The sequence below is a fragment of the Cyprinus carpio genome, chromosome B8 (genome assembly GCF_018340385.1).
Source record: "Cyprinus carpio isolate SPL01 chromosome B8, ASM1834038v1, whole genome shotgun sequence".
Taxonomy (NCBI): Eukaryota; Metazoa; Chordata; class Actinopteri; order Cypriniformes; family Cyprinidae; genus Cyprinus; species Cyprinus carpio.
This window is the reverse complement of record NC_056604.1, coordinates 5,853,484-5,867,373: the sequence shown is the minus strand read 5'-3', so window position 1 is coordinate 5,867,373 and position 13,890 is coordinate 5,853,484. Positions and strand designations below refer to the sequence as shown.

The following is a 13,890-nucleotide window of genomic DNA, read 5'->3' as shown; positions in this document are numbered from 1 at the left end:
ATTGTTATTATTTTCAAATGCATTTGATAGTATTTTTTAAATAAAGTAGTAATAGAAGAAATATTATTTTTATTGTTTTATAATTAACTTTTATTGATTATATATTTATTCATTATGAAAACAATTGCAATTTATTATTATAGTAAAATACATTTGATTTTAAGAAAGTGGTGTTGCTTTTTATTGCTTTATTGCAGTTTATTTATGTATTATATATTATTTATTAGAAATAAGTATAGAAATGTTTTTTATCGTGGTTTTATAATCAAATTGCTTAGATTTTTTTAACTATATATTATGAATGATGATGATTTAGGATGAAAACAATAGCTATTATTATTATTTATTATAGTTGCTTTTTTATTGTTTTATAAATGCATTTTATTGATGTATTATTATATATTATTACAAATAAGTATAGAAATGTATTTTTTATTGTTGTTTTATAATCAAATTCTTTAAATGTTTTTCAACTATATATTATGGTAATTTATGATGAAAACAATAGCTATTATTATTATTGTTGTAAAGTGATTTCAAGAGAGTGGAGTTGCTTTTTATTGTTTTATAAATGTATTTTATTGATTTACAATATTATTTATTGGTTTTGTTTTATAGTGATTATTTTAACAAACATTATTATTATTATTATTATTACTATTATTATTAATGTGATGTTTTTATTGTATATAAAGCAAAAAAAAAACAACATGAAAAACAATTACAATTCAGACAATAGGTGTAGAATATACAGTAGTAACGTGCATTAGATTTGAAAATCAGTACAGTAGAGGTGTTTTCTGCTTTTGTTTACCATCATGGTTTTATCGTCTGTAAGTTGATGTTTTCTATTAACTGTAATGTAAATTCTGGTGGAAACTTCTTTTAAATGTGTCTCAGAGGTGCAGTATTTGCACAGATCAGGAGTTTATCTACTGCTGTCGTGTCTTTGGATTCTTGCAGTGTTACTATTATAATATTCCATGTTCAAAAGAAAACAAAGTAACATTAAACTAGGATGTCTGGTACTTTCGCTCAGTAGAATAACATAACTTTCTGATATGAATCATTGATCCAAGCCAATGAAAACATAAACCTTGCTGTGGATTAAATTAAAACCCTTTTTAAATAAGACCACATGTTAACAGCTATAACGTTAATGTGCCACTATCAACAAGCTGATGTTTATATGCTGTATATGGGAGGTTTGCAGCGTGCGAGTTAGTTATTTTTGTTGATTGTAGAGCTTGTCTGTGTCGTATCATTTCTGTGTGGCTGTCTTTCAGGATCTACGCTGAAATACTGTGTTTTTAACGGGGATCAGTCTGTATTTGGGATTGTCACATCGTTGCATGTTGTCATTGCAATGTGACTGAGATTTAAGACCGTCCTCTTCTGTTTTACAAAGTCCAGTTTTATCCTGCGATCTATCACTCCGCTGTGTCTTTCACTCTTTTCTCACACTGTGTTTCTTCTCTCTTCTCACTCTTTGATGTGAGTGATAAATGAAGCTCTGGTGGGCCGTCCCTCCTCCCTGTATGTCAGTGGTGTTAGTCAACAGCAGTCTCTCACACCCTCTCCGTGTCTCATTCATTCATACACACGCTAGTTTTCTCTCTCTGTTCAATGGCGTTTTCAGTTTTAAAGCAAATACTCTGCAGAGGCTGAAAGCTGTGCACTGCAGACAGAATGATAAAGATTATAGCATCTCAAAAATTCAGTTTGATCTTTTTTATATATTATTTGGTGCTTTTGAGGCTGTACTCCTAAGCTTTGGAACACTCTTCCAATGGACTTAAGATCTGTGGACATTTTTGAAAACATGCGGACGACTCATCTGTTTACTCCTGCTTTTGTTTGGTTTGATTATTATCATTTTGTTTTTGTGGTTTTGTATTTTATTGCGAAATACTTTGTGACATCAAAGTGTGACATCTATATAAATAAGTTTTGATTGTGTTTTTCCACATCTTTGTTACATTTACTTGGCCGGATATATTTTGATTTTTCAAAATGTAATAGAATATAAATGTGTAAACGTGTGTGTGTGTGTGTGTTTCAGTATTTTTTTCAAAACAAAGTTTATTTAATTTTTTTCAGTTTAACGTGTTAAAAATATTTAACCTAATTAACGCTTGCCGATTAATTGATTAATTTCAGAAAAAAATGTGTGATTAATTAGTATTTTTTTTAAATCGATTGACCACTATTATTTTTATATGTTTCTATAATAGATTTTATATATTTTTACCAAGTTTTTGTTAATACTAATAGCCAGATCTCTTGTGGTCTATCAAAATGCAACCATTATTGTTGAATGAATTATGCAGAATTAGAGGCTCTTGTCATCTCGTGTCCTTGCAGAAATAATTTAGCTGTTGGAAGATGAATCCAGTGAACACAAAAAAGAACATCTTTTTGTACAGTACTCTGGAAGAGTGAGAGCGAGAGAGATGGGAAATGAATCCAGCTCCACTTAAGAGCTTCATTCACCCAGTCCTTGAAGCGCGGGCCCTCACAAGGACTTCAGATCGATAAAAAAACAAGCACCCAAATGAACAAAAAAATGACCCCCTCTTCCACTTTCTCCCGCTGTAGTAATTTCCTCATTCTCTTTGCCCCCTTTGTGATCGATGAGGGAAAAATTGGGCTATGATCAAACCCGTCAGTCTTCCGGTCGCTCGCTGCAGCGCAGGGCTACGACTCCGGCAGGTTAATTAATAGATGGATAGGCAGGCGCCGTTACCCCGGCATCATTTGACTGACGGAGAGATGGAGGGGGGAAGGTAATATTTATCTAAATTCCAATTACCCTCATCTGAGGCTTTTGATGTTGTCGCGGGGTCAGCTCTCGGCAGGCTGAGCAAGCACTCTGCATTTCAAACACTCAAGTGCGCCGCGAGGACGTCCCCGCCTAGGGAGAAGAGTACACATCTTAAAACGTGCCCTCCTGAAAGCCATTTAAGTTCACCACAGATTTTTTTTTTCTAGACAGGCAGAAAAGTGCACCTGATTGCAGGGCAGCGCTCACCAGGTCTGAATGCTGCTGGTATTTTTGTAGCCCATCGTCCCCATTCACCGACTATCGAGAGATATCTGTGGGATTTCAGTGTCATTTTGGCTAAAAGACCCCAGAACAATCAATGCTATGGCTGTTCGTTCCTCTAATCCAGTGTAAAAGTTCCTCCACTCTTCCATTTTCCACCCCTGCATTAGTCTTGATGGATGGAAGCTGTAGTTAGGCAGAAAGAGCGCTGGGTGCTTGGCATAAAGTTTGTTTAGTTTGTGGCAGAAGATAATTTTTCCTCTTGAGGTTTAAAATAAGAGTTTTTTTAGATTACTTTGGCACATTTAATCTAGTTATACACCAATCTGTCAATGTTTGGCTATTTTGAGATTATCGACATTAGCAGCAGATGACCGTCTGATTAGCAACACTGCAGTGATCATTGTGCATAATTTCATTTTATTTAAATGCTTTTAGGTAATTTTGAATGCATATTGTGATATGTTTTTTTAATTATTTCGTATTTTTTTTTAACCTAATTATGCACACACAGAGACACACACACGCATGGGTGTAAAATTAAATCTCAAAATGTAAATATTGTTAAATTGTATGTGTATAAATATCTATGGATATATGATACATTTTATAAATTGAAATAACATTTATATAATAATATTGGTCTTTAAATAATTTATTTTAATCATTTCTTATTTAATTTGTGTGTGTATATAAATAAAAGAAAATTATAATTAAAATATTATATATAGTTTTTATATATTTATAAATCTATTTATATTTGCATATATGTACATATAATAAGTATATATGTGTATTTATATAGGATAGTAAATCTTATAAATTGTAGTTATATACTGTATATCATTAATGCAATATTACTTTTAAGACTTTTAATTGAATTAGACAAATATGAAAAAAAAAATTGAAAGTAAGAAAAAAGCAAAAATTCACTAAAAATATTTAAGAATTTTTTAATAAATTGTGTGTGTATAATATGAAAATGAGATTTTTAATTTTTGTCTAATAAACAAATTAAATGCAGTTTATGACACAGATTCTGCTAGAATATTTTCTCATCATCTGGATTTGTTTGAGAGATCCACATTTAGTACCCACAAATGGTTTCCTTAGAGTTTGACCAACGTAGATGTTCTATAAACGAAGCTCAACGTGACTGTCGTTTTTGCTTTCTGTCAGATCATCAGCCCGAATCAGACACTGAGCAGCCTCCGTTGTTTAAACTAGTCCTAAATTTGGTTCTCTTTGTGATGTTCTCCATAAATAAGAATTTCTTGATTTTATGGTTTTTTTTTTTGGTTTTTTTTTACCTTTAATATGGTTCACTGGAAGTCGTGGCCTAATGGTTAGAGAGTTTGACTCCTAACCCTAAAGTTGTGGGTTCGAGTCTCTGGCCGGCAATACCACAACCGAGGTGCCCTTGAGCAAGGCACCGAACCCCCAACTGCTCCCCGGGCGCCGCAGCATAAATGGCTGCCCACTGCTCCGGGTGTGTGTTCACGGTCAAGCCAGGTCACCTTTATTTATATAGCACTTTAAACAAAACAGATTGTGTCAAAGCAACTGAACAACATTAACTAGGAAAACAGTGTGTCAAAAATGCAAAATGACAATTAAAGGCAGTTCATCATTGAATTCAGTGATGTCATCATGCAGCTCAGTTCAGTTTAAATAGTATCTGTGCAATCATTTGCAATCAAGTCAACGATATCGCTGTAAATGAAGTGTCCCCCCATGGTGTGTGTGTGTGTGTGTTCACTGCTGTGTGTGTGCACTTTGGTGGGTTAAATGCAGAGCACGAATTCTGAGTATGGGTCCCCATACTTGGCTGTATGTCATGACACTTTGATGTTTGGGCCCTAATGAACCCCTACTGTCTACTTTTCTGTTAACACTGAAGGAAAACTCATACAGGTTGACATGGTGATTAGTTAAAGTTATTCGAATCAAATAAATTGTGAACAATACACACTGTCTCTCTTTCTCCACTGAACTGCTTTCACAAATTGATCCGATTCCATGAGGGTATGGCAAAACCTGGCGGCTGGTGTTAAACCTATGTGTTTAAACAAGGGAACTCTGTAGCCAAAGGCTGCAAAAAACGACACTACAGCTGGTGGCGCATGAATTGACGAATCGCAGACAGAGTCCGTCGTGTTTCTAGGCCTTCTGTCCTGCTGCCTGGGGAGACGTGGGCTCTGACTTGGCCGGCGATATGTGACACCCAATATGGCAGCCTTCGACTAATTGATGCCACCTTGTCAACCCTAATTACTGCAACTGCTGCAATGAGGAGGCAGCTAATTAACAGACAAACTATTCACTTCACACCAAACCAAACATATATTTAGGAGACGGCCCAAGTCCGCTGCCAGTGCATCTGTTTCGGGTGTTTTTTTTCCACCTCGCACCTTCTTTTGCTTCTTCTCATCATTTTGATATCTCTGCTGTTTCCCAAATGGCATTTCGTACCTTTTCACTGGGAATTTAGTTTGCTTACAGCTTGGTTTCAATCTCCTATCACATTGCCGTCAGAATTGATTAGGACAGAGGTGCGCGCTGACGTTCCGCGGGTAGGGAAATAGGTGAGCTCTCTGACTGTAAATGCGGTTGTCAGCCGCTCTCTGTGTTTTTTCCCTCAGTCGTCACTTCAAAGATGTTTTGAATTTGACATATTTAGAGCTCGCTTTTTACCCAGCAAGCTCAACTACACTAATTATCAGTGTGAGGAAACAGAGAGTTGCTAATGATGAGGCAGCGGGGGTTCGAGCGTGTGTGCGTTGTTAAAATGTAATTGATTTTTATCGCACATCTGATCAGATGCTGTAATCTCGCGTTCGCTCAAAGTTCTGGGTTCATTTTCTAGGTCAGCCAAAAAATTCTGCATCCATGAGAAAAATTATAATACTGCGTGTGTCAGTGATAATCAGATGTGTAAGAGATGATATGCCGCCAACCAGAAACACTGTGAGCGGTAAAGTCACAATAAAATACCTGGAATTTAAAGGGATACTCTGCCCCAGAATGAAAATTTTGTCACTAATCACTTACCCCCATGTCGTTCCAAACCCATTAAAGCTTTGTTCGTCTTTGGAACACAATTTAAGATATTTTGGATGAAAACCGGGAGGCTTGTGACTGTCCCATTGACTGCCAAGTACTGTCAAGGACCAGAAAAGTATGAAAGACATCAGAATAGTCCATCTGTGGTTCAATCTGAATTTTATGAAGCAACGAGAATATTTTTTGTACGCGAAGAAAACAAAAATAACTTTTTTCAACAAATTTTCTCCTCTGTCTCTCCCCACTTCACCATAGTGCCATTTTGGAAAACATCCGCTGAACGCAAGCAGCTGTTTTAGTTCAGATCAAAGCGTAAATACATGTAGAAAATGTATCCTTGTGTTGCAGCTGACACAGAATAGTGTACGCAGACTATTCTGACGATGTCTTTCATACTTTTCTGTACCTTGACAGTGTATTTTACTTGGCAGTCTATGGGACAGTCACAAGCCTCACGGTTTTCATCCAAAATAACTTAAATTGTGTTCTGAAGATGAACAAAGATTTTACAGGTTTGGAACGACATGGGGGTACATAAGTGATTAATGACCAAATTTTCATTTTGGGGTGGAGTAACCCTTTAAAATACAAACACTATGAAAATGCTTTTTTTTGTGATCTTAGTATGTTTAGTGAGGAAATAATTTAAGGTGGGAATTGATTTTATTTGTTTTGATTGAAAAGCGGGCGGGTGCATAACAAAATACAGTAAAGTGATTGGTGGGGAGAGTCTCACTAAAAAAAAAAGGTGGTGAAATAATTTTAGTCATAAATTGCGAATTACAAAGAAACAGCAAGTAACAGTGAATTAAACATGAAATATTGAAGTAGAAAAACTAAAATAGCATCTTGGTTTTATGACTTTGAAAAATCATAGTTTTACATTTTTACATTTTATGCATTTAGCAGATGCTTTTCTCCAAAGCGACTTATAGTACATTCAGGCTATACATTTTTTTTTTTTTTTGTATTACCAGTATGTGCGTTCCCTGGGAATTGAACCCACAACCTTTTGCGCTGCTAACACAATGCTCTACCACTGATTCAGAGGAACACTGTTTACAGTAAAGGAGGTATGGAAACGATATGTGTTAATGAACTATTACAAAGACAGACTTTTTTTATACACTGAGGGACCGTTCAAAATCAGATTTCGAAGAAACGTTTGATTCCATGTTGAATTGAACTCAGTCTTTTGTTTTGTTTTCAGATTCGAGTGGATGGTATACCACCGCCTTCAGAGAACGCTCTGCTGTATGAGACGGTCACCGTCGTGGAGGGAAGCCCGATTCTCCGTGACATGGTGTTCAGTCCTGATTATCAGTACATCTATCTCCTGAGCGACAAACAGGTGAGAATTATTCTGAAAGTGAACAATTCTGATGAGATGAGGTGACTAATACTAGGAAAAATTATATGCATGTCTACTGGACAAACTTTGTCTCTTTTAGACAGCTCTTTTTTGTTTTCATTTATCAAGGATGATCCAAAATAGGTATTTTGGCTGATACTGATAGCCGGTGTTTATCTCATTTGGCTGATAAAGATTTTTCGGAATATACAGTAGAAAAAAAAAAAGTATTTATTTTGAGACTGATTTATTTTGAGAAAAAAATAAGGGACAAATCCAAAAAATGCCAAAACATTTTATTTAAAAAAAAATATACAATACCGTTCAAAAGTTTTGGTAAGAAATTTATATTGTTGCTCAGCAAAGATCCACTGTGAGCTTTTTATATATATATATATATATAAAAAGCAGTTTTTTCGAACTCTTTTTAACATCAAAAAAATCCTCAAACAAATCTCGCAAATGTTCCACAAAAATATTGTCCAGTGCAACTGATAATAAAAACAATTAAATACTACTTAATAAATATACGGCTTTGGTGAGCATCTTTTTAAAAAAAGAATAATGGGGGTAACAATACTGTATACTGGTATGTTTACCAAAAATAAATATACGGCTTTGGTGAGCATCTTTTTAAAAAAAGAATAAAATCTTACAGACCCCAAACTTTTAACAATACTGTATACTGGTATGTTTACCAAAATATTATGCATCATTTTTTAATCATGTTTTTCAGTCCAGAACTTTGAGTGTTTAAAAATCTGAGACCACCAGTGAAAAAGTTTTTAAAATGTAAAAAAAAAAAAAAAGTAAAAATTAAAAAAGATACATTTTCAGCATAACAATTTCACTTACTTTCAAATAGTGACCAATTTATCATCTATCTGTCTGTCTTTCTGTCTGTCTACGCACGCATGCACACACACACACACACACACACACACACACACACACACACACACATATGTGTGTGTGTGTGTGTATTTTTAAGTAATAATGTCTCAAATACAACATTCCAGGTTTAAATTAGATTTTGGATCCCAGATTTTCCATGTGGACGTTTGCGGCCCTCTGTAGATCACTATTGTTCTTGATTTTATCGCTTGTCGTTTGCTGTTAATTTATGTCATAAAGCCAGCAAAAACATTTATGGCCTGCGGCGAGGACAAAATAAAGGCACATTTATGAGGGAGTGGGCGCGCGATGCTTTTGTCTTAAGACCCGAACCGGAACCTCAGATATGTTGTTTTAACATCTGCGAGACAGGAAAACAGTATATGAAACGCCGGTTCACGACTCTGAATGGGGGCCCCAGCTGCTTGGCCCTAATAAGAAATGGTGGGGAAGCATTTCCATCCAGAGCCGAGCGGAATAACAGCCCTTCCCATAATGCTCCATTATACAGCCGGAGGAGAGGAAGGATACGTGGAAGTTCCTCAGCAGCTGAACAGACGGAGAGACACTCTTGTACAGTACAGCTGTAGCTTTTTCTTCATTTTCTTCCCTTTCTCCTCTTTTCAATGCTTGTTTCTTTCCCACGGAGAAAGAAATTTGTTGTCTTTGTGCATTTTTTGAAAGACCCCATTTTTTTGTATGTGTTTCCTTGAGAAAGATGGAGTTCAAGTGACACACAGAAAACATTACTGTCTTTGAGAGAGCTGAACGAAGCTTCAGTCCCCAGAACAAGGATATTTTTAAATCCTTATCAGTACTATTCAGAAAAATAACACGATAAAATGTTCTCGTGCTCCAGGCGTCGTAGAGCGGCGTAGGCAGGAATTAACCATGCAGATAATGGTATTAATTTCACCAGCGTTACGCTTGAAGGTAAAGCAGTTTAATGATGTGTGCGATGACCTCATCTTTATGATATGATGGATAAATATAGATATATGGATGTTCCTTCAACTACTTCTTTCAACTACTCCTCTTTTTAAAATTCAAACTTTACAGATTTTAACTGTTTATTGTTATTATTTTTACATTTTATTTGTTACCTTATTAAAATGCCAAATTGAAGGTATTATTGATTAATAATAAAAGGTGCTAATAAAAAGTGCTTATATGTATAGTTTTTATTGTTTTATGACTATTCCAGACACGTACTTCAAACTTAAACTATTATAAACAATACAAATTAAAACTAGCTATTATATTAAAATATCAATAATATATTTTTTAAGCTGCCATGAACTCAACAAAGAGTGAAATAAGCCTTTTCAGTATTTAATGTGGAAAATTATGCATACTTGTATTAAAAATATGAATATTTTTATCATCACGTATAGTATGTCATATATTTTATGAATATATGAATGTTAAATTATCTAGTACATAAAACAGGGTAAATTATGTACTTTTATTGCATAAAGTATGTATATATTAATCATTATTTTGCTATTTTGATGAATAATGCTATTATGAGCTAAACAAAGTGTGAAATAACAATTGCAGTGTTTACTATAGGACAATCATATAGAATTATTCATTTAGAATGATATAAAATAAAAAACAAGGTAAGTTATTTATACATTTATTTTATTACATTAATTAGATATTATTATTGTTATTATTTTTATTATAAAATCACTTGAAATCAGAATATTTGCAGCCAAGCTATACTTTGGTCAAGTAATGCAAAAATGTTGTAAATGTTATTTAATATTTTGCATTTAGGATATATAAAATACTAGCAATGAAATTAGCCTTTGTAAGGCAAATGAGTCTGCAGTTTATCTAAATGTTTTTCATTATTTCCACGTCAAACGAAATACATGATTTGAGATGTGTTGGAAATGGCTTGTTTTTGGTCAGAAAAAAATGGCAGATTTGGTTCTTTGATGCGTATGTGTTTACTACTAGATGCTGTTGCTAAAGAAATGAAAGTAGTGTGAATAAAGTGTTTTATTTTCTTTGTAAGTCTTAAAGTTGAAGAAACACCCATATGCATTAGCACAAGGCATCATCTGGAGTGTTGTCTCTGTTCAGCTCGGTTCTGGACGGTTCCCAGAGTTTCAGGGAGGCACTGTAAACACAAGTGTGGGACTAGATTAATAGCGTCTCCCTCTTTCACCGTCACACTCCCACAAAAGACTCACTCATGTGTTAAAGCTCCGCCGCTGAACTCCAGACATCGATATTTGTGTTAAGAACTGAAGGGATGTTCTTCACGGTAAAGCTTCAGATGGCCCTCGACTGATTGATCAGGCCTCGTGCTCATTAAACGCTTTTCTCTATGCTGAGATCATGAACGGATAGATTGAGTGTATTAATCTGAAACACCAGTCAAGGGGTTAAACTGGGCTTTACTTGAAGAGATTGAGCATCCATGACTCTGAATTATTGCGTCTCATCATGATGTGTCAGATGTCACTTTTTATGAGATGGAAAAGCAGATATCAGCTGAAAAGGGGTGTTTTTTTTTTTTTTTTTTTTTTTTATTCACTAATAACAGCTTTAGTACCTCACTGCAGCAAGCTGTTGTACTGTGTAGGATTTTTTAGCAAATTACAACTTTCAATTTTTTTTTTATTACTTTTTATTTATTCATTTGTCCTTTGAAAATCACATCAAAGGTCAACATGCAATTTACATTTTTATGTATTATGTACTTTTTTTATTTTGCTTTTATTATATGCTTTTTATTTTATTTTTTATTTTATTTTTTCATTTTATGTATTTTATTAGATTTTTTTTAGTGCAGTTTGATTATATAATTTTTTTTTTTTTTTTTTTTTTTTTTTTTTAATGTTGATTAAGAAGGACTACCTAATTATTAAAATTTCTGTGTAGTTTGGACCTAATTTATACCAGTGTATCTTTTACTGAGGGGTCACCACTGATTACTTCACCATTTCTCCACCAATCAGAATCTGTGTGTAGACACGCAGTACCCTCTGCACTTCATGAAATAAGAAATGTGAATGAATCGCCAAGAGTCAATAATTCATAACCTGCACTGACCGCTGGAGTCTGTGGATTTGAATATTTCATTTGCGGCAGGTGCACAGATAGGTGAGAGAGCGTATTTGCTCGCAAAATGGCCCGCTGCCACTCGGAGCCCTCCGATGTGTGTCTGTAAAAGGTCCGTGAATGCCAAGTTTTCAGAGCGGCATCATTATTTACCATCCTGCTCTTCGAATTGCACCAGTAATGCAGCCATTTCATTGGAGAGAAAGAGAGGGAGAGAAAGAGATATGAAGCCTTTCATTTATCTAACATTGTACTCATCCATCAAACACTGACAGCATTCCTGACAGAATATACTGAGCATGCACAAAAATCACTTTCCTCTGTTCCTATGTGCTTTTCAACTTTCTATTCATCAAAGAATCCTGGAAAAATGTAGCACAAAATATTAGGCAGAAACTGTTTTCAACACTGATAATAATAAGAAGAAATGTTTCTTGAGCTGCAAATCGTGATTTCTGGAGGAACCTGTAAAAGCAAAGATAACATTTTTTTTTTTAATATTTTAGATGGTAATAATATTTCACAATATTACTGTTTTTATTGTAATTTTGATCAAATAAATGTGGCATTGGTGAGCATAAGAAAACATAAAACATTTAATTATTCCAAACTTTTGGCCACAAGTGTATAAACAGAAAATATGCTGTATTTGATGATGTTAAAAACAAAAACAAAAAGCATTAATTCATTCATATTTAAATTTTTTTAATATGTTTTGTGATATTTGAATATCCAAACCAGTGTTTTGAGCATTGGTCACCTGACTCAGATCCCAAAATAGGAGGGCATTGGGTCACATGACTTGGATCGCTAGACCTGATTGGATAGCTGTAAAATTTTAAGGCGCCAAGCACAGTAAAATAAATCTGGCCAAATAATCTGAAAGCATTTTATTTATTTATTCATTTTGGTTTGGTTGTGCAATCTAATTGCTTAAACTATACACTGCATGAACTTATGCACTATGTACTCAACCATGTAGTGTATCAATTTTATGAGGTTATTTTGTCATTAATATTCAGAGTCTGATAGCTTCTCCCTCTTCGCGACGTAATTAAAGCTGTGAAAGCTGATTGCATGAAGTGTCCAGCATTCCACACTTCGTTGTTTCGGTTATTTCAGTGCATCATTCGGGTATTTAAAGTGCACTTTTTTGGGGGGGGTGGTTTCAGTGTGAACATACTACTCGCACTATTTATGTTACAAAATGTCATTGGATAGTGCATAAGTACGTGATTTGGGATGCACCTTTAGTATTTGTTTCACTGTAAGGCCAAGGGACATTTGAGGTCAGTATCCATCATTTTGTCAGTCAAGGGTCTGGACTGGATTATAAGACCGTAACTATGTGACAGAATAAACTAACATGGGCCAACAGACTACACCTCACCCATACGTCCTGACTGACACAACACACACACACACACACTGCCGGAGAGCCATCAGCTACTCTGCACTTGAAAGCCGAGCCGTGTCCCTTTTGGGTGGGTGTGTTTTTTCCGCGGCTCTTGTTTTTCTCACTCTAAACTCTAATCTTGGCAGCGATCAAAGGCGATTACAACTCCATGGAATGAGCATTTTTAGAGTTTCTAAAGGCGGTTTTCAAAAACAACTGCTTTTGGGTTTGCGTCTTAAGTAAGCCAATCATCGGGACTGTGACACCCCACACCAACTTTGATCCACAAACCGCTCTTTGAGATTTAATATATTCATGTTATTTCTGTCCTAGACCTCCCACTCTCTCCAACTCCCATCGTCATTTTATATAAGCTGGTGTTTTTGGGAGCTGATTCATTTCTCTAATACGCCTGTCCTGTTTGGCAAGGGTTTCTCCCGTGCGAATCTTCGCATCTGCAGCACTTATATTACTGTCCCCTGGACATCGTGTTCTTTTATGAGTTTCCCTGCGCTGTTTTATGATATTTTCCTTCCTCTGCGTCAGTTGACGGTGCTGAGGCTCTGCCGTTCAGCTGCATTGCTCCGTCTCCGCTGTGCCCTTCTGTAAGCAAAAGCCTGGCTGTTTGAACGTGTTTACAAGCAGCTGAACGTGTTTGTGTGGTTCAGATGGAGGACGAGAGGTTTGAGTTGAGGGCATCTGTTGAGAACTGCTGTAACTACTGTGTTCCAGGGCTGAAAGAGGCTCTACTCAGGCAGTCAATGGCAGGGCATGGGTCACATGACTCGAATCGCTAAACCTGATTGGATGGCTGTTAAATAGAAACATTAGGGCACTAAGCACAGGAAAATTATGCTTAAATGGATACTCCACCCCAAAATGAAAATTTTGTCACTAATCACTTACCCCCATGTCGTTCCAAACCCATAAAATCTTTGTTCGTCTTCAGAACACAAATTCATTTAAGATATTTTGGATGAAAACCAGGAGGCTTGTGACTGTCCCATAGACTGGCAAGTAAAATACACTGTCAAGGTCCAGAAAAGTATGAAAAGCTTCGTC

The 13,890-nt window shown here is 35.4% G+C and overlaps 1 protein-coding gene across 1 annotated transcript in view; it reads left to right on the top strand.

Annotated features, from left to right (window-relative positions):
• The window catches only part of plxna3 (plexin A3), a 158,876-nt gene that overhangs the window by 54,914 nt on the left and 90,072 nt on the right, over positions 1 to 13,890 (top strand). Inside the window, exon 4 of the mRNA XM_042729357.1 lies at positions 7,320 to 7,460. Within this exon, the coding sequence (XP_042585291.1) occupies positions 7,320 to 7,460 (141 nt within the window). The remainder of the gene's footprint in view (positions 1 to 7,319; positions 7,461 to 13,890) is intronic.